The sequence below is a fragment of the Diabrotica undecimpunctata genome, chromosome 4 (assembly GCF_040954645.1).
Source record: "Diabrotica undecimpunctata isolate CICGRU chromosome 4, icDiaUnde3, whole genome shotgun sequence".
Classification (NCBI taxonomy): domain Eukaryota; kingdom Metazoa; phylum Arthropoda; class Insecta; order Coleoptera; family Chrysomelidae; genus Diabrotica; species Diabrotica undecimpunctata.
In genome coordinates, this window is record NC_092806.1 from 26,766,015 (window position 1) to 26,791,738 (window position 25,724).

The following is a 25,724-nucleotide window of genomic DNA, read 5'->3' on the forward strand; positions in this document are numbered from 1 at the left end:
ATAACTGAAATATGCTTCAGAAGATCTCAAAATATCCGTTTACTGCCTACTGTGTTTTGGAATGCCGCAGCGCATTTCTTTCTACTTTCTTGTATATATATATATATATATATATATATATATATATATATATATATATATATATATATATATATATAATCTTTAAACGATGGTATTTAAATAAAACAAAACAATTTCCCATACAATTGATTTATTTGATTATACAGGAATAAATAGATAAGATGTAAGATATACAATATATATGTACAAACTATATACAATAAATGCAGGTATAAAATCGCTTACTTCTTTCTGAATATCACTCTAGAAGCTGCTTCGATCTGTCACGCAGTTAATCACAAACTATTCCATTTTTTAAATTTCATTTTCCGGATTTTCTTACCCGGGAAATTCAAGAATATCTGATACATTTTCCTATTAAACAATAACTAATTAGCAAATTACATTTGGACTGATTTTACATGATTAATACTAAATAATGTTAATAAAAGAAACACACTTTGCGATAAATATAGATCATTAGGTATATTAAAATCAATTTAAACCAATATTAATAACTTTAAAACAGTAGTATAGTAATGTTGTCACATCAATGGAAAATAAGGCATTACCAATACATACAGACAATACACAGATGATAATAAAGTCATAAACATTTTTTTGTGACTGTAGACATAGGTGAGCGTTGGTTAAAGTATAACGTATAACATATTTAAGTTCTTGTACCACATCGATGCAGTTCAAATCAAAAGAATTGGTTCTGAATGTCTTTTAAGCCAAAATCGAACCATTTTTCCATTTCATTTAATAATGAATGTTGCTGTTTTAGATCGAAATGAATAAACAAAAGAATTAAAAAGCTTCCGAGGAGATACTGAACACAAAAGAAAGGGAACTATAAAAAGCCAAGCACATCATGAATCTAGGATGAAATGTCCGAAGAACAAGATGAAACCATTTTAACACCCACTTTCCTCAGAGAGGTTATTCAGCTGATTAGGAAGAGTTATCCAAGAAAAGCTCTAGGTCCCGACGAGATAACCAATAGGGCTCTAAAATACTTTCCAATGAAAATAATCGCCACGTTGACATAACGAGTGATTGTCTCAAGACTTCAAGGAGAAACAGCAAGACGAGGAATAATCCCAGAAGTTTTTTCATTCAAAGGTTCAGAACACCAAGCAAATTCCAATGACTCAGACTAATGCAGCTGGCAAGATACAACGATAGAGTGTGGCACAAAGGACTGGTATATAAAATGAAGATGCAGATACAATTGGGCCATGACATGTCTAATTTCCTCGTACCTAGCTGACCGGAAGTTCATAGTTCTGATAGACAAGTCTTGTCGGAGGTCGGAACTCCCGAAGCTCTAAGTCCGCAAGCAGCAGTGTTCTCACCGATACTGGACAACATACACACAACAGATGTTCCAACATTAGGAACCCTTATCCGAATTTACGCATGACACTTTAAAAACGACAAAACGCATAAACCAGGGCATAACAGTAATGAACGTTCAGACTCCATTAGATATACATTAAGCCTTATGTATCCAATGTAAAACAGTTGTAAATCAAGACCTAAACAGTTATGTTTAAGAAGAGAAGAGAAACCCCAGAAGAATAACTACAAGTGCAAAACAGACCCATCGAACGGAGAAATAAGCAAAGTACCTAGGAGTCATAATAGGGACAAGTTAGTTCCCATATAAGTTCAACGTTTTACAAAGCAGCAGCCGTCCCAGCGAACATAAAAGAACTTGCAGGAAGAAGAATCAAGGTAGCATTCAAATCAAAAACAAAACTGATCAACAGCATCATACTATCCATACTGAGTATGGAGACACATGTACAAAATAAACAAGAAGAATGTCTAAGCAACCCATAACTGATGCTCATGAGAAACCGTAAAAGTACCCTGCTACGTGGCTGAATATTTCCTGTTTAGAAACATGTAGCAAACGAGTGAAATTTGCTGAATTGGAAGACAACCTAAACTTCATCTTGCGAGAAGTGGTAGGATATGATGTCTAGCATCGATGTAAGTACAGAAGAGCCAAACAACAACTGCTTGCTAACCTATAGATCCGTTTTGTAGCTATACTGCAACTAACAACTTGCTTCCTCCCATCACCTTAGATGATAGTACCTTAACCTAACCCTCAAAAAAATGACAAGTATTTAAAAAAAGGCTTCGGCCATCAAAAACATTAAAAAATCGCTAACAAAACGGTGTCAGCCACAAATGATAAACTAACAAAAAACAAAGAATGGGGCAAGGGAACCCACTCACACCGAGTCGCTGAACTGGGCAAATTTTGTGAAATGCACCATCACTAGATGAGTGTTTAGGGCCACGACGTCAAAAAAAGGTTTAATCGTCTCAATGGAAGTCAAGAATCTCTGCCACAAAACCTACGTGAAGTCCAAAGATTCGTTCTTACTTTGGTGACAATATTTGCGAGGCGCGCATTCCATGTACGTTTTTTGTCAAGGATAACTCGACATACTTAACCAGTTCTGAGAATGATAGTGTTGCTCCATTCATAGTCCAAGATTAAATTATTTTGTTCTTGCTATTTATGAATCAAACAAGGGTCGTTTTATTAGGAATTACTGAAGCTCTTCTTTCGAAGAGCAGATAATAGTTAAGTTTAAGACATACAATTAGCAATAATACTGTGATGCTTATCTCTAGTCCAGATATATATAGCCCAGATGTGAAATTTTCATCTTTTGAGCTTAGTTGACAGGAAGGGTGTGATGTATCTCGAGTTTCTTCCACGAAGTAAAACAATGAACCGCTAAGCAACGTTCATACCATGAAAAATTTCCGCGAGACCATGTGAAGAAAAAAACCGGAGGCTGTAGCGAAACAGGGACCAGGTGCTGAACCATGACAATGCACGAAATGCTCCTTCCCGATTTCTTCACAAGAAACAGCATTATTGTCAATCTTCTTCCTGTCTACTCGTCAGCGCTAAATCTCGCAGACTTTTTTATATTTTCCAAACTCGAAAGAGTTTGTGAAAGTTTGACTTATTGAAAATACTAAAGAAAAATTGCTGAATGGAGCAAGAGCAGCATTCCACAAAGGCAGTTTTCAAGGCACTTTCAGCAGTGGAAATGATGATGGGAGAGCTGGACATTATAAACTGCTAAGAGGATACTTGAACGGTATAATTTTGAACCATTTATATTTATAAATAAAACTTAGATACATGGAACAAGATCTGAAAACACTTAAGATTACCAACTGGAAAAACAAAGCAAGGAACAGAACAGAATGGCGGAAAATCCTAGAACAAGCCAAGACCCAGAAAGGGTTGTCGAGCTACTGATGATGATGATGATATTTATAAATAAAGTTTTGAAGCATTATGAATTTTTTTTATTACTCTAATATTTTCTAACCTACGCTAACCAGTGTCTACGATTCAAACCGGTTTAAAATTATCTAACTGTGATAATTTTCCTCGTCTTTTACATAATTATATTGATATTTCAGTATATTTAAAATTTCACTAAAAAGTTTTTCTTTTGAATATGTTGTATGGTTGAGTTTACCAAAAGTACAAGCTGATTATAGCCGCAAATGTCAAACATGGAACAAAAAATTTCGGTATAGCAGTGTTATCATGTTTTTATAATGATGATGCTGTATACTTCAAATATAAAAAGATAAAGCTTTAGAAAAGTACATTTTGTTTATACAGTAAAACCTCGATATAACGGACTACTTGGTGGAGGGAGTGTCCGTTAAAGCCGAAAGTCCGTTATATAAAAATATGGTTAAAATAAATCAAAATACTTTTTTTGAAAATATATATGTACACTGTAATTAGATATATATAAAAAATACAACATAAAAACCAAATTTTATTTAAGTAATTGTCTTCGGACATTCGTCGTGAAGTGACGTTGCTGTGGATATCGACGCGCTTGCTGTTGGTAATCCCGTTTTGAACAAGTTTCATTTGCACTTTCCATGTTTGCTGTTTTTCTATGATCAACTCCCTAAAAACAGTTTAACTATTGGATGAATAATCAATATATGTCGTTAGATCGTCGAGATGCGAACCTACCTCTGATAACTTCATTTTTAACAGTCTTGTTTTGTCGTCTTGTTTGCTATCTTTACTTCCGTCCTCATTTTTAAGGTTCATAACTTAATCTGCTAATTCACTTTCAGTCATGATGTTATACCCAGGGTCACCTTTATCTACTTCTAGCGATTGTAAAACATCTTCCTCAGCTACATGTTCTCCGGCATTATTATGTATTGTCCTACAGAAATTAGTAATTTTCAACCCTTCGAAATCTATGTCTGCATCTTGGCCATCAAACAAATTCTTCAAACCATTTTTTAATGTTTGCTCTTTCACCTCCTCTAATGCTGCAGCAAAATTAAAAATTGTTGATTTTAAATTGTAAGACCTTAGGTTTTGCAAGGTACGTTGCGCTCTTGTATCTTCTGCGTTATCTCCATCGTAAAATACAACCATTACTTCGTCTAAAAACTTTCTGCGATATATTCGTTTGGCTGTCAAAATTATTCCCTGATCCATGGGTTAAATAAGCGATGTTGTATTTTTTGACAAAAACATACACCTGAAGTTTCCATCTTCTGAACGTAGAATATTTTCAGAGGAGTGAGCAGAACCGTTGTCTAAAAGCAATAAACATTTCACCTCTTCTGACGGTATGCCCAATTTCTTCTCTTGAAATTTTCTCATTGAAGGTACAATTTCTTTGAAAAACCAATTTTTGAAAATATCTGAGCTGAACCATGCCTTCTTAGAGCTATAGTATGAAAGGGGCATATATGATGCATTATGTCTTTTAAAATTCTAGGTTTGCGAGATTTGCCAACCACTACAGGTGTCAATCTAAGCAATCCATCAGCGTTAGCACAAAGCAGTGCCAAGATCCTATCCTTGCTGATTTTTCTTCCAGAATCCGATTTTTTATATTTGGAGGTTTGTGCGCTTTCAGGCAAAGTACGCCATAACAAACCAGTTTCGTCAACATTGTAAATCTGAGATTCTAATAGCATTTCGTTACTTACTTGCTATATTTGCTACTAATTTTTGCCTAAAAGGTTCTGCTTCTTCTTTTGGTGCAGTTGAAGCTTCGCCGTAAATTCTTTTATTCGTGATTCATCACTTGCTCCGAATTGTATGTCCATATCATTTGCTAAGTTAATTGCAGCAAATTTCAATTCGACTGCTCGGACCAGGATCCTACTAGAACGTTGTTACCCATACCATTTTAAGATTGCTTCTTCCAGTGAAGTTTCACGAGCCAATTTCATTTGTTTTCCAAGATTGCTATGCTCTCCTACACACATGAATGCAAATTTATTTATTTTGTATTTGTTTTTTTATGTCCGAAAGTTTGCTTTTTTATGCCATATTGATTACATATATGAGACGCATGTGTAATATTAACAGTATGTTTTTATTTTTTTTACATTTGTCCGGATTTTTTGTCCGTTATATCCGAAGTCCGTTAAATACAGGTCCGTTATATCGAGGTTTTACTGTATTATGTTATGAATTCTGCAATTTTTGATTTATATAAAAGAAGAATGAGTAAATATTTGTTTCTTTGTAGATTAATTGCAGTTAATTATTAGAAATTTTTTTAGCAATTACCCTTTGATAGATTAGGGGATAAATTTGGCAATCGTCTAATCAGCAGTATCCAGATTACAACAGATGTTTGCAATTAATCTCGAAAGAGACAAATATTTACTCGTTATTGCTTCATATAAATTAAAAATTGCAGAATTCATAAAATAGTATAATCAAAATGTACTTTTTAAAAGCTTTATCTCTTTATATTTGAAGCATACAACATATGCATTATAAAAACATGCTAAACTCAACCTGTTGTATATATATTGTAATTTCGATAATTATTTTTTAACTGTGTCGTTATTTCACTTTTCAATATTTTTATTTTCTGTGAGCTGTCCATTATTGAAAACTCCCAATGATTTACACCTGTATATATCTTCCAAATAGTTAAAAGCATTTTAAATTGCTCCGTTTACTAATTTGTTTTTGTATTTGGCACGTAACATGTTTTAAAAAACTTATGTTTACTTTTTCCCATCTTTTTATCACAAGTGAGTTTCCTACTATCTACAAAGCAAAGTATAAAGGTAAACGAGTCATCTTGACACATTCTAAATACAAATAAAAAGGGCTATGCTACTACAAATAGTTTTTTAATGTACTAAAGTCTAAAGACTGCGAAAATTATATAATTTAATGGTACATTTTAATTATTGATGCGCTCTTTAGAGGTTATACTTTACAAAACACATTTTGTAGTAGCATACTGATACATAACTGCTATTGAACATAACTATCACCTGCACTTTTTTACAGAATTGCAATAAAGCTTTTTAATATTTATTTTAGTAAATAAAATAGAATATATTATATACATTTGGTCAAAATTACTCCAATCAATACCTTGTATTAGTTTAGCATTTTCTAAATTACTAAAAATCACATATTTCGTAATCTTTACCTAAGTGAGTTGGTTCCTTTTCTAATCTTACAAGTGATATACTACGCTTGTTATTGAAACAATTTAAGTGAGGATTAAGATCTTAAAAACTAAGTTAATAGTGATTTTAATAAGATAGAAGGTTTTCATGGATAGTTAATACATTTGTTACTATACTACAAGAGGATCCGAAACGGGAGAGAAAGAGAGAAAAGTAAATTATGAGAGTGTTAAATATTACATATATACCTACATAGACTAAATTGACATTTGAAGCAAACGATTTCCATAAGCGAAAGTAAAAAAAATTAATTACACAGTTTGAACCAAGTTTTTTATTATTAAGGTGGTCTGATAAGTTCTCGGTCTCGCCCAGAGATCGTATGATTTTGTCTGTTACGTTGGTATACGTACGTGTGGTGTTGAAAATAGAAAAAAAACGAGTTTCTGCAGTGATAAAATTCTTCATAAAAGCAGTTTATATGCAATAGCAACTAGTGAATGTTTATAGCGATTCTTGACCTTCAATTTTTACCGTGACCAAGGTCAAACGAAACAGTGATGTGTTCAGATGATTCACATGACGTCCAAAAACAGCAACCTCAAAGAAAATTAACGATGATATGGTTTTTAAGTCCAGCACATAAAAAATGAAATGAGTCATGCGCGTGTTCTCTTACATTTATGGTATCTTTTAGCTATTGCTATGACTTTTGTCAAGAAGCGTGTCAGTAGCGGAGAAAGAAAGAGTACGGTAGCGCAGAGTTATAAGTATATTGTTTAATAGAAGTATACACATGCATTTGTGTTTAACGATATATTGCTTTTGTTAAATATTGTTTAACTCAATAAAAATGGAAAAGGCTAGTACTAGCAGGAAGAGTATAAATGTGAAAAGATCTCGCAAAGAGTTCGGACGTGAAGCTAAAAAAATAGTGTCTCTTTTCACTGTCTGCTTGGTTTAATCGTATATCAAGGTTTGCCTACCTCAAGCTTTTCCTTAAAATGTTCTGTCCGTTTTCTTAGTTTTCTTGCTGTTCTGTCAATATATTACGCTTCTTATCTCTTCACATCTTTTGTCTAAATTCTTTTCTGATTTTATTCAGTTTCTGGTAATTTTTTTTTGTCTCTGTTGGCTTAATTATTTCTTGTAGTTATTTGTTCATATTTTCTCTCTTCTTTCTGCGTTGGATTTTCTTTTCTTCTCTACGTAATTATTTATATTCTCCCTCTGCTTGTCGGGTTCTGCGCCCCTGTTGCATTAGTAAATATGCTGTTTTTTCTTTCTGTTATAATCTGACATTTTTTGTCAATCTAGTCATTGTCATTCGTTCTTGTTCTTCTTTGTTAATCTTCCATGTCTAGTAATTCTTCGGGTACTTCTTTCATCATGTTTCTGCACCCTTTCTACTCTTCATTTGTTTTCATGTTTTAGTCTGTTTTCTAGTTTGATGTTTGTTATAATTAAAATTCTTACTTTTGCCCTTACCCCACTTTTGACCCGGTAGTGATCAGAATCCTACTGATTCAGCTGTTAATTCATCTGTTGTGCATTTATTTTGCTGTGTTTTTCGACATAATGTCAGGACAATGATTAATTCCGCTATTAATACACTAACTCGGTTATTTTGACACCCAAGAGAATTAAATTTTTCTCAGAAATAAACTTAAGGGTGAAAGGTAGAATCGATTGCGGGGAGGATGGTATTTGTAACAATATGGTTCATGTAATGCATGACCCGATGTATAACTTCTTCCAAATATCACCTTTTGGCACGTTTTTAGAAGACATTCAGCCCTATTCTGTAACTACAAATCGAATAGAAATGAGTCAAATCGAATAGAGGTCAGCAAATCGGATCGGAATTATAGGAATCGGTATTCTGTAACTTATCTCGACCTCTATTATCGGAATGTTGTGTAAAAATTGATTTCGACTAGACAAGCTCTGTCGAGATCAAGTTTCGACATCGAAATTGGTCTTGACGCTTGCGCATTGGTATCATTATTTTTTTGACATTTATTTGTTGACTTGTTGATATAACTTAGCGGTTGATTAATTTTTGTAGCTGCTTCATTTTTTAGTCTGTGGTGTTATTTATTTAGATAAAATTTACTAAATAATTTAACTGCTCAGCAGATGTCTTTTTCTTTGGTGTTCCGCTTGCCATTTTGTATTCCTGTAACGAACTTTTTAAAATTAACCAAAATAAATCGAAACTACTTGACGATAAGCTTGAAATATAATCTTCTTTTTTGATGAATTTTTCGCGCGCACTATCCTTTCCAGTAACATAACGTTACAGAACACTTATTTCACTTTTCAGTGCGGGGTTGCCACCAACTTCTGAGCGCGTCAAGTAGAAGTTGGCGTTTTCGATTTACACCGATGACGATGTGAGTTACAGAATGCTAATCCAAAAACGAAAACGACGCGATAGATATCCAACATTCCGATTTCGGGTAATTACGATTCAACTTGGTCATTTCTATTCGATTTGTTAAACGTTACAGAATAGATCTAATTATGTACATACAGACCAAACAAGCATCTGCGGTTGCTAGTACTCTTTCTATTGATAGACTAAATAATTGAATATCTTTCTGAAATAAAAAGAATATACTAGTATTTTACATATTTAGGTATATGGTCCACTCCCGCTCATTCAGGAGCAGATTATCCGCTACACTATAGAAGCCATTTTTAATGTGAATGAAAATTTACTTTATAAACTAGATCTAATGTATTATTTCGATTATTATAAGCAGAAATATAATATTCTATTGTTACAATGTAAAGTGGCCAGAAAGAAAACATATTTTCTTACGCGCAGCCAAAGAATTCAAAATTTCCCAGAATTCATGATTGACACGTGATTTCATCTACTTTTGAACAGTTATGCGCGTGATTTTGGATGACTAATTTCATTTTTGTTTGCCAGTCTGTAAAAAATCGTAAGATAGAAATTTCTAATGACCTGTGACGCTTAAAGAAAGGTGTTGATCATATCTTGTATCAGGAATTGAACTTTAAAAACCTTTGCACAATATAGGTGTCACGCGTTTTAAGAAAAACAAAATTAAGTTTTACATTGTTATGTTACAATTGATGAAACATCCATTCAGTACTAACACCCAACACCAAAGAGAAATTTTAACTGTAAAGTAGATAGAAGCCGGAGCTTCGGGTGAAACATCGTGACATCGAGAAAAATTTCATGGCGTTGCTGTTTTGGGATACAGAAAAAACTTTAACTGGAGAATATTGCTCTCAACTTCCAATGAAAGTGAACGCAAACATTGGTAAAACATGCAGAAAAAACTTTTTTTCCATCAGGACAATCCACCTGACCACAAAAGTGTTTTGGCAATGGGGAATTGAGGTACCTGCATTCTGCAGTGCTGGAACACCCACCTTATTCTCCAGATTTGGCTCCCTCGGACTTGTGTCCACCCTCAAAACTCAAGAACTTCCTTGTTGGATATGGTATAGGAAAACTGTTGGATGAAAAAACTTCTCTAAAAATGTATAAATTATCTTTTTCACTATCAGACCAAGAACATTTCAGACCATCAACGTATTAGTCACGGCAAATGGGCACATAGATATATGCAATCTTTATTACTGGTTATATAAAAAATGTAGGCGTTCTCTACCTTTGACGTATTTCAAATTATTTATCCCTCTTGTTCAGATTGAGTGTTTTCAGTCCTTCCTTCTACCATGGTTCTCGTATTGTTTGGTACCGTGTCTACAGCAGCAGTAAATACATTGAAATGATCCACAATAAGGGCTAATCTCCAAAAATGTTAAGCTTCTACAAGAAAATGAAAATGGTTAACTGAAATTTTTGGTAATTATAATGTTTCCAGACACCTTTTCCTTCTTATATCTGACATAACATAAATCAGTTTTATGTATTAACTATCCTTTTGAATTTCTCCTCTTACATACAATGTGTAAACAAGTAAAGAATAAAATCTTACTGTCTAAACCAAAATATTGGAAAAATGTGATTCTAATAGTAACAAAAATAATTATATAAGCATAATAATTCATTAAAATCAGTACAAACAATATAATAGATAAAATTATAAATGCATTAGTAACCATATAATCTAAAAATTGTATAAAAAAAATAAGAGCAACTTGATTTGAAAACCAAAGAATTTATTCTATACTATAAAACACACTGTAGATCATACGACTTGCCGAAAACACTAGCATATACAAAAGTGATAGAATTTAAGGAAAAAATGTAATGATTAAAGAAATATAGATACAGTGTTATATTTTTATAATCTTATCTATTCTACTCTGATTCTTTATTTTTTCTATGTGCTATTGTTTTGCATTTGGAATGTAATTTTTTAATATCACTCTTAAATGATCTGTCTCATGCGTCCAAAGTACAAATACTTTTATAAACAGTACTTTAAAAAAGTGGTACAGGCGGTAGGCGGTACTGTAGACTAGCGTGAAGTTCCATACTATGTTTGCTGTATTTTAAAAATTTAAATAATATTTTTAAAATTGAATAAACCAATTTTTTTGCAAGCATCTATTTACACAGTTTATTTACTTATTTTTATTAACCAAATAGATCATATAATCATCGATGCAAGACACTGCTCTAACTTATTAGATGTTAGGCCTTTTAGAGCAAACATAGACAGTGATCACTATTTAGTTAAAGCACGATTTAAAGAGAGAATATTCAATTTAAAAAAGAAGATCGGGAGAAGGAGAAAGAAAATCGACATTAATAAACTAAAAGATCCCGACATTGCAAATGTATACAGACAGCAAATAGAAGATCCAATAAGGGCAAAAAACTTAGAAGAAGACATTAACCAACTATGGGCAAATATACGAGATATTGTGTTACAGAAATCGGTTGAAATATTGGGCAAAACCAAGTCAGAAAAAAGAAATCATTGGTTTGATCATGAGTGTGAAATGGCCACAAATAGAAAGAACGCAGCATATCCAAAAACCATGGACGCAGGTTGTACACGGAGAAAAAAAAGAAGAGTAAAGACGTCTTAGAAGAGAGGAAGAACGTATCCATCGACGTAAGAAGAGGAAATACGAACGGAACACTCTCAATGAAATACAAAGTTTATTCGATAAAAATGAAACGAGGAAATAATACAAATCCTTAAATAATAGCCGTCAAGAATTTAAACCACGATTAAAAATTTGTAAAGACACTAACGGTGAAATTGTAAATGATAAAAACTCAGTTCTTAACAGATGGGCACAACATTTCAGCGAACATCTAAATATAAACGATATTAAAGGAGGTTACAATATAGAAAATCAACAAAATCTACAACGTCAACTACACAGTGAAGAACCAACAAAAGAAAAAGTGTCCAATGATATCCTAAAACTCCAAGACAATAAAGCCCCAGGAATCGATGAAATCTGTTCGGAAATGTATAAAAATGGTGGTGATCAACTTTTTGCAGCAATCCATAAACTAATAGTACTCATATGGCAGAGTGAATTGGTACCAGAAGAATCCCTAAAGGGAATAATATGTCCGTTGCATAAAAAGGGTGATCAACTGGAGTGTAAGAACTATAGAGGCATTACTTGTTAACATCTGCGTATAAAATCTTCGGCAATGTTTGAAAGACTTAAACATTTTACAAAGGATATTGTTGGTCAAATATCAATGCGGATTTACTGCTGGAAAGTCAACTACACATCAAATTCAAGCACATAGCATTCAAGCATACAACATAGATACACACCATCTCTTCGTCGACTTTAAAGCAGCCTATGACAGTGTGAAAAGAACTGCATTATATAATGCAATGATAGACTTTGGGATCCCACCTAAGTTAGTTAAGTTGACCCAACTAACAATGCAAAACGTAAGCTTATGCGTTAGAATTGAAGGAGAAAATTATATGTTCTTTGACATTAATAATGGTCTAAGACAGGGGGACGCGCTGGCGTGTCTCCTCTTTAATATTGCCTTGGCAATCAGACAATAAAATATTAGAATGAATGGAACTATTTTTATTAGATCGACGCAAATTCTCGCATTCGCTGACGATATAGTTATAGTGGGCAGAAGTATGAGAGACATGGTGCAGTGTTTTACAAGGTTTTGCAAGTGAATTAGGACTTGTGGTAAACGAGGAAAAAACAAATATATGTTGGTTTCTAAAAACCCCCGAAATATCCAACAGAGAATTCAAATTAACAACCATACATTCGAGCAAGTCAAAGAATTCGCATATCTTGGATCGCTAGTAAACGCAATAAATACGAAAAGCGACGAAATAAAAACACGCATAGCAATAGCAAACGAACTGTTCACGGTATCCAGAAACATTTAAAAAATAAAAATATAAAACGTGCAGTAAAGCTCAATATAATATACAAGACCTTAATAAGACCGGTTTTGATATATTGAGCTGAAACGTGGACCTTAACTCAAAATGATGAAAGACTTCTTGGTATTTTCGAGAGAAAAATTCTTAGAAAGATTTTTGGGGACAGATATTGTGAAATTCGTTAAAGTGCAGAGACTTGACTGGGCTGGACACATTGCTAGGATGTCAGATCACGAATACACGAAGAGATTAACATTTTCAAAACCTGAGGGTACAAGAAGCAGAGGACGACTACGAATGAGATGGATTGATGATGTGGAAGAAGACCTACAGATTCCAAGGGTCTAAAGATAGAGGGAAGTTGCCAGGAATCGATAGAGGTGGCGACTTCTTTGTGAGCAGGCCAAGATCCACAACGAACTGTAGAGCCACTTATGATGATGATTTACTTATTTTAACAAATTTCTGTATATTCGAAAATACATAAAACCACTGTTAGTTAATATCCTTGTTACAGATTTTATTAAAATTGAAAAGTTTACATGTTGTATAACGGACTCTCCTCGTCGCGTAAATGGACACTTCGAACTATTTCGTGGCGCTACTTTCGTGACGTTCACCTCAGCATTTTAATAGAGAAAAAAATTAATACAACGGCAGTATATAAGATGCGCTTCAAAAATTATGTTATGTTACTTTTAAAAACCCAGAACCGACAGATCAGGAGGTAATAGAAGTAATAAGAGACTTAAAAAATAAAAGTGCAAGAGAAAGCGGAGTATCATCAGAAATATTAAAAGTGGGAGGAGATAATACTGCAGCAAAATCAAGCTGTCAATCAATCAAGCAGTCAATATGTGACATTTGTTATTGACATGTTCGTATGATAGCACCAACATAAACTTATAGAAGTTTGTGTCATATAGGGAATAACATAAATTAACCGTCCTCTGTTCCCAGTACCAGTAATGCATTGGTTAGTGATCAGTGTAGTAGTATCTGGGGGATCGGAAGATTGAGCCTTCGAAGCCCTGAAGATGACATCAAAGAGGATGTCGAAAGCTCGGCGCAATGATAATCGACGCGGTTCAACCCGGAAAACTTTTGAGTTTAATATTAATTCTTGTAATAGCTCTAGGTTTATATATATATATATATATATATATATATATATATATATATATATATATATATATATATATATATTATATATGTATATTATATATATATATATATATGAAATATAGATATGAAATCCTAAACGAAGCTTAATGCAATACAACATAGTGTTAATGTGTGAATAAAGGACATTACATATACTGGCAGCATGCTTATGGTAGGAATTTAGTAATCAACAATATAAGCCAGTCATGACAAATGAAACACTCAAAAAGGTTACTAAAATGTAAAATGTACAGCTAAGTACTAATATTAATCTATTCGAACATTCCAATTTTTTTTATTTTTTTTGTTAATATAGTAGACATAAATATTTTATAATATTCACGTTAAAACTATTTGTAAAACATTTTGTTTTGTTTTTTACTTATAAGAATTGCATATGCATTGATCATTCAAAAGTGATATATAGTCTGAGGCTAATGCTTTATGAAAAATTGGTAAAAGAAACAAAAACCTACAGAGTTAATACTACCAAAAAGATTTGAGTAAGCCTTGTATAAATGTTGCATTTTTTAAATTTCATTATTTCTTAGTCAGTAGAATTTATTATTCCTTCCTTATATCAATAAAATTCATTTGAGACCAAATTCTGACACCTTATTTTTGTATTTTGTATGATAATAATTAGTATCATGAGAAAAATTTTAGATTCAATGGATTGAAAGAGTTACAAATATCGAAAGGTTTATACGCCTCCAAAAGGATTATGGAATGGGAAAGATTAAGAATAAAAAATCCAGGAAGAAAGGATTTTCCTGACTGCAAAAACCTTAGAGAATGGTACAATTTAATCTTGTTAGATCTTTTCAGAGGACCGGATAATAGGATAAAAGTAACTGTAATGATAGTCAACGTCCGAAACAGAAGGAACCATAAGAAGTTCATGGAGCTGCTTGCATGTACAGAATCATTATTTTCAAATACCATCACTCTTAGCCTAAATCACGTCTACTGTTCCAGAGGTGGCGGTGATATTTCTGTTTCTTTTGTAGAATCGGGGCAACAATTATTCCACAGTGTATCTTTGCACTTTCTCAAAATAACCTATCCAAAACACTTTAGCATTGTGAGTCTTTCGATAGTATCTTGGACTTCCCTGTCCTGTATCTTCCATAGGTTTTTGTGCGTCCCTACATTTATTTGGTGATCTTTGGTCTGCATAAAAGTCTGTATTTCATAAATGGACGTTGATTATATTATAGTCAAGTAGATAAACAAATTAAACTCAAGTGCATTATCAAAATTAAAGATTTGTAATTATTTTACTTTTATGTTTAATATGCTTCATACTATATTGTCGCAAGATTTGCCCTTGCTTAATCAATTATTGTAGTAAATCATTAATGAACCTTTCGTTCGATGGCCAAAATATGTGCGTCTATGACTCTCGTTCTTCTAAAAAAGTTTTATACTTTAATATCATAATAGTTTTGTAGATCTTCTTTTTGTGCCGTCTTCTAACGAAGGTTGGCGATTACTTCCTTAAACTCTTCCCTATCTTTTTCTTCCAATCTCCGATATTCCTCATCCAATTTTTTCTTCTTTCTTCCCAAGCCGTTTCTTCCCTCTACTCTTTCTTGCATGATGACGTGTAGATAAGAGTATTTATCATTTCGAAGTATGTGGCCTAGATAGGATATTTTTCTCATTTTGATTGTATTCATAAGTTTTCTGCCATGTCCAATTTGACTTAACACTTCTTCGTTTGAGAGTCCAATAAATTTTAAGAATACGCCTATATAGCCACATTCCAACCATATTTTCTATTACTTACTAGTCACAATTATGTAGATCTCATCTATTTTTAATGGAAGAATTAAAATTGAATTTTTCTTTATAGAGGGCGGTGTATTATGCATCTAGAAATTGTAAATTCCATTCTTCATAGTGGGACATATGGGTAAGAGACCTGTCATTCTGTTTTCGATCTATCACTACCTGATGATTCAAGGGTGTCCCAACAATGTTCCACTTCGGTTATTTCTTGCGAACTACAATAGATTGAGGGAAAAAATTACACAGTACGGCAAAGTCTTGTATCTTTGGTGCGCTTGATGTATTAGAGCGTTTCTTCAGTTCTGGTCCAGTCTCTTCTGAGATATTATATTATTATATATTATAATATTCCTGAGCTACGATTTCTTCTTTCTTCCTATATCACGTTTTCCTTCAATTTTTCCCTCAATAATTAGTTGTAGTTGTTCGTATTCCTTGTGGCGCATTATATGTCCGAGATATGAGGTTTTCTAACTTTGACAACATTTCTACGCTGATTGTTCTTGTGGTCCAACTTGTTCGCAACAATATTTTGTACAGCCACATTTCAAATCCGTTTAACTTGTTGATGTCTCCTTGTTTGAGTGCCCATATTTCGCAGGCATACAGAAGTAAGGTTTATATTTAACATTTTAGTGTTCTCAGTTATATTGGTATGGGCAATTTTGGGTTGCAAAGTACGTTTCTCATGTTCATAAATCCTACTCTAGCGATTTCAATTCTTCTTTGGATTTCCTTTGAGTGGTCTAGTTATCAATTTATTTCTTTACCCAGGTACATATATTTCTAAACGGTTTGCAGATTGATGTCATTGACACAAATATAAAACTTGTGGATTGGGCTCGATAACTATGTCAATCAATAAATTTATCGAAATTATTTTGGAGTTATAATGACCCCAAAGCTATAACCAACCACCCTTACCATCGCAGGACACAACAAATGAGGAGGCTTTTGTACTGAGCGTTACTTTGGATGCCCTGCGTAATGGGACATCCTCTGTTTTATTTTGTGTGGTTAGGTCACCTAATTTTAGTGGTAGCTAGACGAGCTTTTCACCCTATGACTGATTGAATTTATTATTTGACTTGAGTTTGGACTTGTGTCCCAATCACCGTCAGGGTGTGTAGTGTAAAGGTTAAAGGTAAATGATTTTTGGATAAATGAGGCAATATTTACTGTAACCTTAAACAAGTATTTTAAAAGATTAACTGATGAGACACCTGTTACTTCAAATTGTTCTTTACTGTAAATAATGACAATAGATGACGCTAAAGAATCAATTGTAAATTTGAACTGAAATTGATTGTGTTTCTAGAAGATTAAATGATAAGACCATTCTGAAATGAAGATTTCAATATGGCATTATTTTGACAATGTAGTAAACGCATATATGTAGGAAAGTGTGTTTACAGTTCGGTAGAATTTTAACTTATGAATGCAACATCTTCAACGCTTTTACCTCATCATAACGCACTGTCTAATATAATAATCAGTTCAAACTTATGGCAAAAAGCTAGCAATTCTACAATAGTAAAGGCTCATGAAAACCTATAATTAAAGTTAGGCAAATGTTCGATCTTTAGCATTCTTTTGTTCAGTATAATCTAGCCTGCCTTCAAAGGCCGGAAGAGTTAATAAACAGAAAATATTAATTTAATGTCCAATACATTGATATGTTGATGTCCTTAACGAGATAGAATGAAAATTTTAGTTTTCGCACTTATTTTATTTAATACTTATAATAAAACGAGATATACAGAATCAGATGGTAAATAAAAAAAGTACAAACACTAAAATTGGTGTAAAATTTGGAGATAGCTACACTTAATTAACAAAATATGCTACTTAAGATTAATAAATACGTATTATAATTATTAATTAAAATAATATAGTCAAAATAGAAACTTTTCTAAAAAGAATATATTCTATAAAATAACTAAGACCTTAGGCGGCCTTTATACTGATAAGCCTGGCATTAAAAGAAGCAGCCTGCAAGATTGATAACTAAATTGAATTTTAGCTGCAGTTCTCATTCATAAGAACATATATTAATCTGATGCAATGGGAATTTTAATTTAAAAAAGTAGTATATTATGAATAAAAAGGTATAATTATACAGTACAGCATTTCTGGTTTCAAAGATATTTACTTGGTTCTATACTTTATTCTTAAAATAAAAATGGCCATTATGATTGCCAACCTCCGTAGCAAGACGCACTCTAAGCACTCTAAGAAGAAGAATACTTTATTCTGTATAATATAATAAACAACCGGAAATATACCAACTAAAAATTGTCAAGTTTTTTTGTGCTTATCGTATCAAATGGTATATCATATCTATTTAAATGATATAATGTGATATACATTTATACGTACATAAAAATACTTCTACACGATTTGTAATTATTTATATAATACCATCCATTAACATAAAACTCTACAACATTTAACTAAATTTTGGAAGGTAAAGTGTATAATAAAATTTTAGAGATTCTCTATATCTATTAATTTTTTTTATTCGGTTTTAACGTTATTTTCATTTTTCTAACTGCTCAATTTTATGTCACATTTTATATCAAATGTCACGTTTTATATCAAATGTCACGTTTTATCTCAAATTTCGCGTATTATGTCAAATGTCACGTTTTATGTCAAATGTCACGTAATTGATTGTTTTCATCGAGTTAGAATCTATGGAGAGGGCATCACGTGACTAAAAACGACCTCGCTTCGGCCATATTGGTATGATTGTTTTGACAGATCGTGTATGATTGTTTACGTTTGTTGTTTTTCGAATATTTTTAGTTTTATAATACTTTTGTAAAAACTGTAATATTATATTGTGATAGTATATAATAATAATTTCTTGTTCTCAACGTAGTTGCAGTAGCAGAAGCAATGTTAATAAAAAAATCTTCAGTAATAACGTTTCTGAGGTTAGTATACAAATATGTAAACAAAGTAATGGCCCGTACTTCAGAGAATAAATTAATAGTATTTATAAAAAATCTTATAAGTAAGGTAGATCGTGCTATTCTTGAGAATACTCAAATATCTTCATCCTAAATTTCTTAGAATTTCTTATTAACTACTGCAACATAATTATTTTTATTTCTACACAGTATTTCGAACAGTATATTGAACTAAATTTTTAAGTGTCAGTTAATTTGTAGTTCCAAATATATAAGTTGTAAAACGAACGTATTTCTTTTATTTCATACCGTATATTCATTTTACTCTTTAAAATATTATTTATATTATTATCTCTTTCAGATACAACTTGTTATTTGACTGTATTAATTTATCTTTATGTATAATATGTCGTGTTTTTAGTGTTTACCGCGGGATAAATAAATCATAGTTTATTAAAAATGTATTACACTTTTTTAGATTATGATTAAATTTTCTGAATAACTAGTCATATTTGTATAGTAGTTTTAATATTATTGAGTCTGACCCTGATCCCACCGCCATATTGGTAAGATCGTTAGCCACACCTACTGAAGCCGTTTTTAATACACACGTTAATATGCTCATAGCTTCTCTGTAGATTCTAACTCGATGATTGTTTTTCAAAAATTGTGTGGACTCGTCCATTAAAGACGAAAATAGGAGAGGAAATAGCAAAAACGTTTGCAGATATTTTAAGTCAGTATGGCGAATTACTGGCGCCAACTAGCGGATAACAGTTCAACTACAAAAATAATTTCTAAATTAATTTACATTAAAAAATAACGAATTACTGGCGGCGGCCATATTTGGGCGGTGCTTCTGACGTCAACATATATCGTTATCACTCTTACTTAGAGGTAACTTACTTAAGGTACTTCTCTCTCTAACATATTGATTTCCCTATTCTGATAGTGACAGAAACGTAGCTTATCTACTTACCCTTGCTTTCTTTAATTATATTTCTCTAATTATTTTGTTCAGATTTTCGGTTTTGGTTTTCGCCACGCTTCTTACTGTTAAGTAAGATTGTTGTTGAACCAGCTGAGTTTTCTCCTTTTAATTTTAATTTCTTCTTGCTTGTACGATGACTGTGCTTTCGAAAATTATTAGTGCTGTTCTAAGCAGTTAATTAGAGGTATTGCCAAACCAGTCTCTTCAACTCTGATTTTTCCTTAAATTATCAATGTACTTTGGGCTTTTCCTCTAACATAATGAAGATATTGGAGTTTTAATAGATTAAAGAATAAATAAATTTAAAAATGGTATTTAACACAGACCAAAAGGAAGACTGATCAAACGTGGACTCCGAAGAAGTGTGGGAGTAAATGGTGCATGGTAGTATTCAATTTCAATGGTAGTATGTCAATCAATAAATCACTGCAAATGTCATATAGAACTTTTACTGAATTAGGAAGAAGAGTTCGTTGGATTCTTCTTTTATACCTCGGGATTAAAAATTAGATGAAAATGTCAACCAATAAAAGTCATTTTGTGAAAGTGTCTACTCCTCTTAGAATTTGGCACTATACCTCGATTTCTCTTTCTTGTTCTGACACTATTTTTGATAATATATAATTGTGTCAAAGATTGTTGATTTATAGTATTTAAATTCGCTTCGATTTTCATCCACCTTTTGAATTACATTCCTAAGGATACCTTATGTGCATTGTTTTACTGTCCACTCTTGGGAAAGTTATATTCCATTTAGAAATTGTCTATTTTTCATCTTATCACCATCTTAATGATTTGTATGTATAGAGAAAAAGATATGACAATAAACAAATAGTCCAAAAACCATTATTATATCAACAAGAAAACTGAATTCCTGTAGTTGGCTGTATATCATGTATCACAAAAAATTTTATTTAAAAAATTCCTTTATAAAAGGTATATTAATATAAAAACCATACCGAGCTACATCACAAAAAGTGGTGCTACATCGTAGGACTCCACTGGGATTGCTAGCCCTTAGACGAAGTGTCTGTGACAAGTGTATAAAAACCCTTTCGGAGTACTGCTATAATTTAAATACATTTAAAGGATTTTTACCCATATATTTAGTGGCTTCAACATGTAAATCCAGATAGCACTGATGATGAAATAGTTATTCCGAAAGCGTTCAGTGATGTAGCCCGATAGGGTTTTTATATTAATATACCTTTTAAAAAGGAATTTTTTAAATAATTTTTTTCATTATTATACAGTTAATGTATGCCCTGACCTAAAACTGATACTATTTACGATAAAAAACAGATGTAAAGAAAAACTTTCCTACTTTATCAGACACTTATACCTTCGTAATATGCAGTTTGCAAAAATTATAATAAGAAACATCTAGCTACCTCCACAATTTACGAATATGACCACATAAAGTCTTGATTTCTCTATCTAGTCATTTTAAGCAACATCTAGGTATATTTAGGACACATCTGAATGCATCGAGACATTGCCTAAGAAGAATATATTAATCATCATCAATAACAAACCCTGTTCTTGCTTGCTGAGTGTGTTGATTTCTCTGTAGGATGTTCATGCACTGAGTTAGACAATGCAGTGATGCTGCTGACGTGGCTTTGAGCAGGAGCAAATTGGGATCCACAAAGAATTTGCTACCTATAACACCATTTTAGATTTTAGTATTTTACTTGTATAAACTTGTATAAAAAATAATGTAATAAGTTGAAATTTTCAATCTTTATCGAATGTTCTTGTTCACTTTTAACCATCCAAAACTATATAAATTATCGTAGGCATGTAACATATCTGCCTAAATAGAGGTTCTTAAACTACACGAGGCTTTGGAGATTGCCGCATCTATGAGCAATATCTCTAATGTAATCCAATCTACAAAAATCTTATTTGAAGCAACCTCCAAATATACATGGATGGGCATAACTCAGCTGGGATACTCGAAAACGACGCATGAGTGAATTCCATCGCTCTGTCCTGTGTTCAGCGTTCATTACCTGCATTACGGAGCAACACGGCCGGTGATCAAAGGTGGGCTTACATCGGTACTTTAAGTCACTGACGCATCGCTGAAATTTAGTTTATGTAATAACCTTCAGTGCTACGGTAGCATTCATTTGAATCGTCTCTATGTCGTCTACACTTTACCCCTTTTCATTAAGTTTTCTTTATTCCTTGTCCCAACTGGCCTCCTTTGTAGTACTTTCTTTATTCATTTGGCATCCTTTCCATATCCATTCTTTCAACATGACCCTGCCCACCTGAATATTTGTGCTGTTAAAAATATTTTTATACCTGTTACCTTGTAAAGCATCTTTAATTCATGATTAGTTCTTTGCAAACCATCTGCTGTGATTTTTCTACCCAAAATAGCTTCAATATCTTCCATTTCCACCTCTCCATCATTTCTTTCTTTGCTTTATTCAACACCCAGGCCTCACATTCATAGGTTACCAAGAGTCTTATAATACTTTTGTAGTATTTGTTTTTATAATGTAGGTAGACTATTTGTTTTTCATTCAAACATGTTTGAACAACTAATTTTGATCATATTTACTTTAACATAGCAAGCATTGAAATACTTTATACACCAAGCTGTCCCCTAAAATAACATAAATATTTACCTGCAGACTCAATAGACCTACAAAGAGCAGAATCAGCTTGTTCAGTTTGTTGAAGCTGTGACCTCACACATCCCAAAGCATCCAATACTGCCAATTGCTCTCTTGGAGGTAATGGAGGACTACTAGCACTGATTGCCTATAAGATAAAAAATATGACTACTTTTTAATACATCTTAGAATAAACAGTTGATTCGTCAGAAAACAATTATCCTCAATGACATTATTATTACTTCACAGTTGTGTTCTGCTTTTAATATTGTATCAGTTAAAATCTGTAAAGATATTATAGAGTAATATATCATTAAGTATTCAATATACAGGGTGTTAAGAAATAAGTTTTACAAACTTCAGGGGATGATTCTGCATGAAAAAATAACGACAGTTTGCTCTATAAATGTAGGTATGTCCACCAATGCTTTGTTTTCCAAGATATGGTGTGTTGAAATTCTATAAACTGACTATTTATTTATTGTTCTAAAACCCATGGAGATATGCAAATAAAATTTGGTGGATTTTAAGAGGAAGTTATTCTGCATTTTTTTACAAACAATTAGGAATTTTGTATTCATCTTCATATATAATTCAAATTAAAAATCAATTCTAAATTTCTCACTCAATTTGTGACACAAAATCTCTCTTTTTTTTATGTGGTGAGCCTTTTTATAAAAAAAACATCTTTTACATTGATTGTCATATTCACACAAATATTCCTGGTGTATTTCTTATTATCTCACAGCCAGCTATAATTCAATTTCTCAGGTCATCAACATTTTCGACAGGAGTGGAGTCTAAAGACTTCAGAAATTCCCAAATGCAAAAATCTAATGGATTTAAATCCAGTGATCAAACAGGACAATATTCCGTACTTCCCCTACCTATCCATCAATTTAGATATAGTGTAACTAAGTGATTACATACATTAATGCTAAAATAATGTTTATGCTAAAATAAAGAATAAAGATAAAATAATAGGTACCTGTTCCTGTAAGAACCTAAGGAAAGATTTGCTTGTTAGTTGATGTGGAGAAAATATGGACTGATTAAATGATCACCAAATATCCCAAGCCATATATTTACTGTAAAATGATGCAGAAAATGAGCTTCACAGTTTCCATGTGGATGTTCTCCAGCCCATAAGTGATTGTTATGGAAATTTCATACACAATGTCGTCCAAAAGTGGCCTCGTCAGTAAACAAATTGCCATTTAAAAAATTAGGAATTTGAGCTATTTGATAAAGAATCCATTGAGAAAAAAATTTGCTTAGATTCAATATGTTGGCAATTTTTCGAATGATATTGATAATATTTCTGAGGTGCTTTCCTTGGACAACTTTATTAGAGTATAACTCATTCCATTACTTAAATTATACCATAACTTGAGAAAAACCTTCCTTCAGAAATAAAAAAATGTATGTGATTTGTCGTTATAAATACCACATCCACAATTAACAGTAAATCTTATAAAAGCTTTTATAGAAGTGAAGTATACACAGGGTTTAATCTTTAGTACCAACTAACCTTAGTGTGAGACTCTGCCACAGCCCTCAACCCATTAACCCATTCCTGTCTTGCTCTAGCATCTGTAGCTCTCAACTTCAACATGTCACCTGAAGCACAGTTAACTGTAAAAGTCTTTGAATCTTCATCACTAGGACATATCACAGCTCCAGCTAAATGTACTGACCCTCTGGGCACTGTTCCATCTGGTTTTTCACCTTCACATAGGAAATAATGTAGAAGTCCTGCATTGGCGTCTACTAAAAAGTATCTGTACTGCCAGCCTTTCATCACATTTGTGTACTTGTACAGTTGTCCAGAAAATTGTCTCTGCTTGGTATGCAGATCCATAACTGACTGCAAATTAAAAATAAATTATTAACAGAAAATGTGATTTTTTTCAAGATTATGGTTCACTCTATAATATAGAAAGAGCTAGGAAAGAATTTCAAATAATTCCTGGTAGAATCAAATAATATTAAATTTAATCAGGTGTTCCATATTATAAGAGGAGCTGACATACAGTATTATCATGCACAATCAGTCTGCAACAATATATCTTACAACATATTAAACTTAACCCGAATACCACTTTTTAACTATAGAAAAATCGCTTAAATGAAAATAAGTTAAAAAATCTCTAGTTCTTCCAAAATTTGATAATGCATGAATATTTCTGATAAAGCTGTAAGGGCATATGCAACATTGTATATTTAAATATTGCAAGATATAGAACTTTTAGATTTTATAATCGTCATCTGCAATAACGATAACAAATAATCACTTCACTTTAAAACTATTTAAATGTATTAAAGGGGAGCAGCAGATCAACCTTCTGAACTGTACTTAGCCCGCTTTCTAGTGACTAATGGGCAATTTGTCTACAGTACAACCATAACAATAACTGTAAATTGTCTTGTTTTCGTTTACATTATAAATTGTTTAGAGAATTAATACTTGTAACAACATTATAAATTTAAAGGACTTAACCTCAACTAATTTATTTTGAGTCATTTAAACCATTTATTTGGGCGTTGGTCAGAATCAGCCGATCATATCACTATTTGGAGTTGTGTACTTAATTAACTAAGAAAATTTTATATTGTTTTTATTTTCCAAATTGGAAAACCAATCAATTTAATGATTATGACAAATAATGACAGTGGCAGGTGTCATTGTCATTTTCCTCAAACTTCAAACTGGACAGAAGACAGAATACAAACGGCATTCCAAACTGTAAATGCTATGTGTGTAAATATTAATCCATGATAAAAGAGAAGAAGAGTAGTTCATCCGGTAATATTTAACTTTTCCGATAGATGGCAGCGCTATATGGCCATTTTTTATCCTCTGATAAAAAATATGGAAATGTTTGTATATTCATTACTGGCTGTACTAGAAAAATATCCATACCTCAGTAGAAATATACACAAATATTATACACATTTCGATAAATGTATTAAACATTAAAAAATGAACAATAAAAGAAGTAGAACCCGGTTTAATTCTGGAAGCAAGGGTTGACACAAGACTAATTCATAAAATCATACAAATAGTAGAAATATAAAATATAATAAAGAAACTTACAAAACGTTTTCGGTTTTATCAGACCATCATCAGTGAAAACATAGTTCTTCTTCTTGTGGTGCCTATCCGTTACGGATGTTGGCTACTAGCATGACAATTCTAACTTTGTTGACCGCAGCTCGAAATAGTCCTGAAGTGGTCAAGAAAAACCATTTTCGTAAGTTCTGGAGCGAAGATATTCTTCTTCTTCCTGATCCCCTCTTTCCGAAGACCTTTCCCTGTAATATAAGTTGC

At 32.4% G+C, this 25,724-nt stretch overlaps 1 protein-coding gene across 3 annotated transcripts; it reads right to left on the minus strand.

The window, feature by feature from the left end:
- Positions 1–206: 206 nt before the first annotated feature.
- LOC140439332 (oxysterol-binding protein-related protein 11) lies at positions 207–25,058 on the minus strand. 3 transcript variants are annotated; one of them, XM_072529177.1, is made up of 6 exons: positions 24,894–25,058; positions 23,925–24,260; positions 22,406–22,541; positions 21,299–21,425; positions 10,203–10,363; positions 207–435 (listed from the first exon to the last, which is right to left on the minus strand). In XM_072529177.1, the coding sequence occupies exons 1-5, from the start codon at positions 24,915–24,917 to the stop codon at positions 10,252–10,254; spliced, it is 735 nt and encodes a 244-aa protein (XP_072385278.1). In that variant the 5' UTR covers positions 24,918–25,058; the 3' UTR covers positions 207–435; positions 10,203–10,251. The 3 variants fall into 3 exon arrangements, with proteins under 3 accessions (XP_072385278.1, XP_072385279.1, XP_072385277.1); XM_072529178.1 differs by lacking the exon at positions 10,203–10,363; XM_072529176.1 differs by having other exon boundaries at positions 207–10,363.
- Positions 25,059–25,724: the final 666 nt, after the last annotated feature.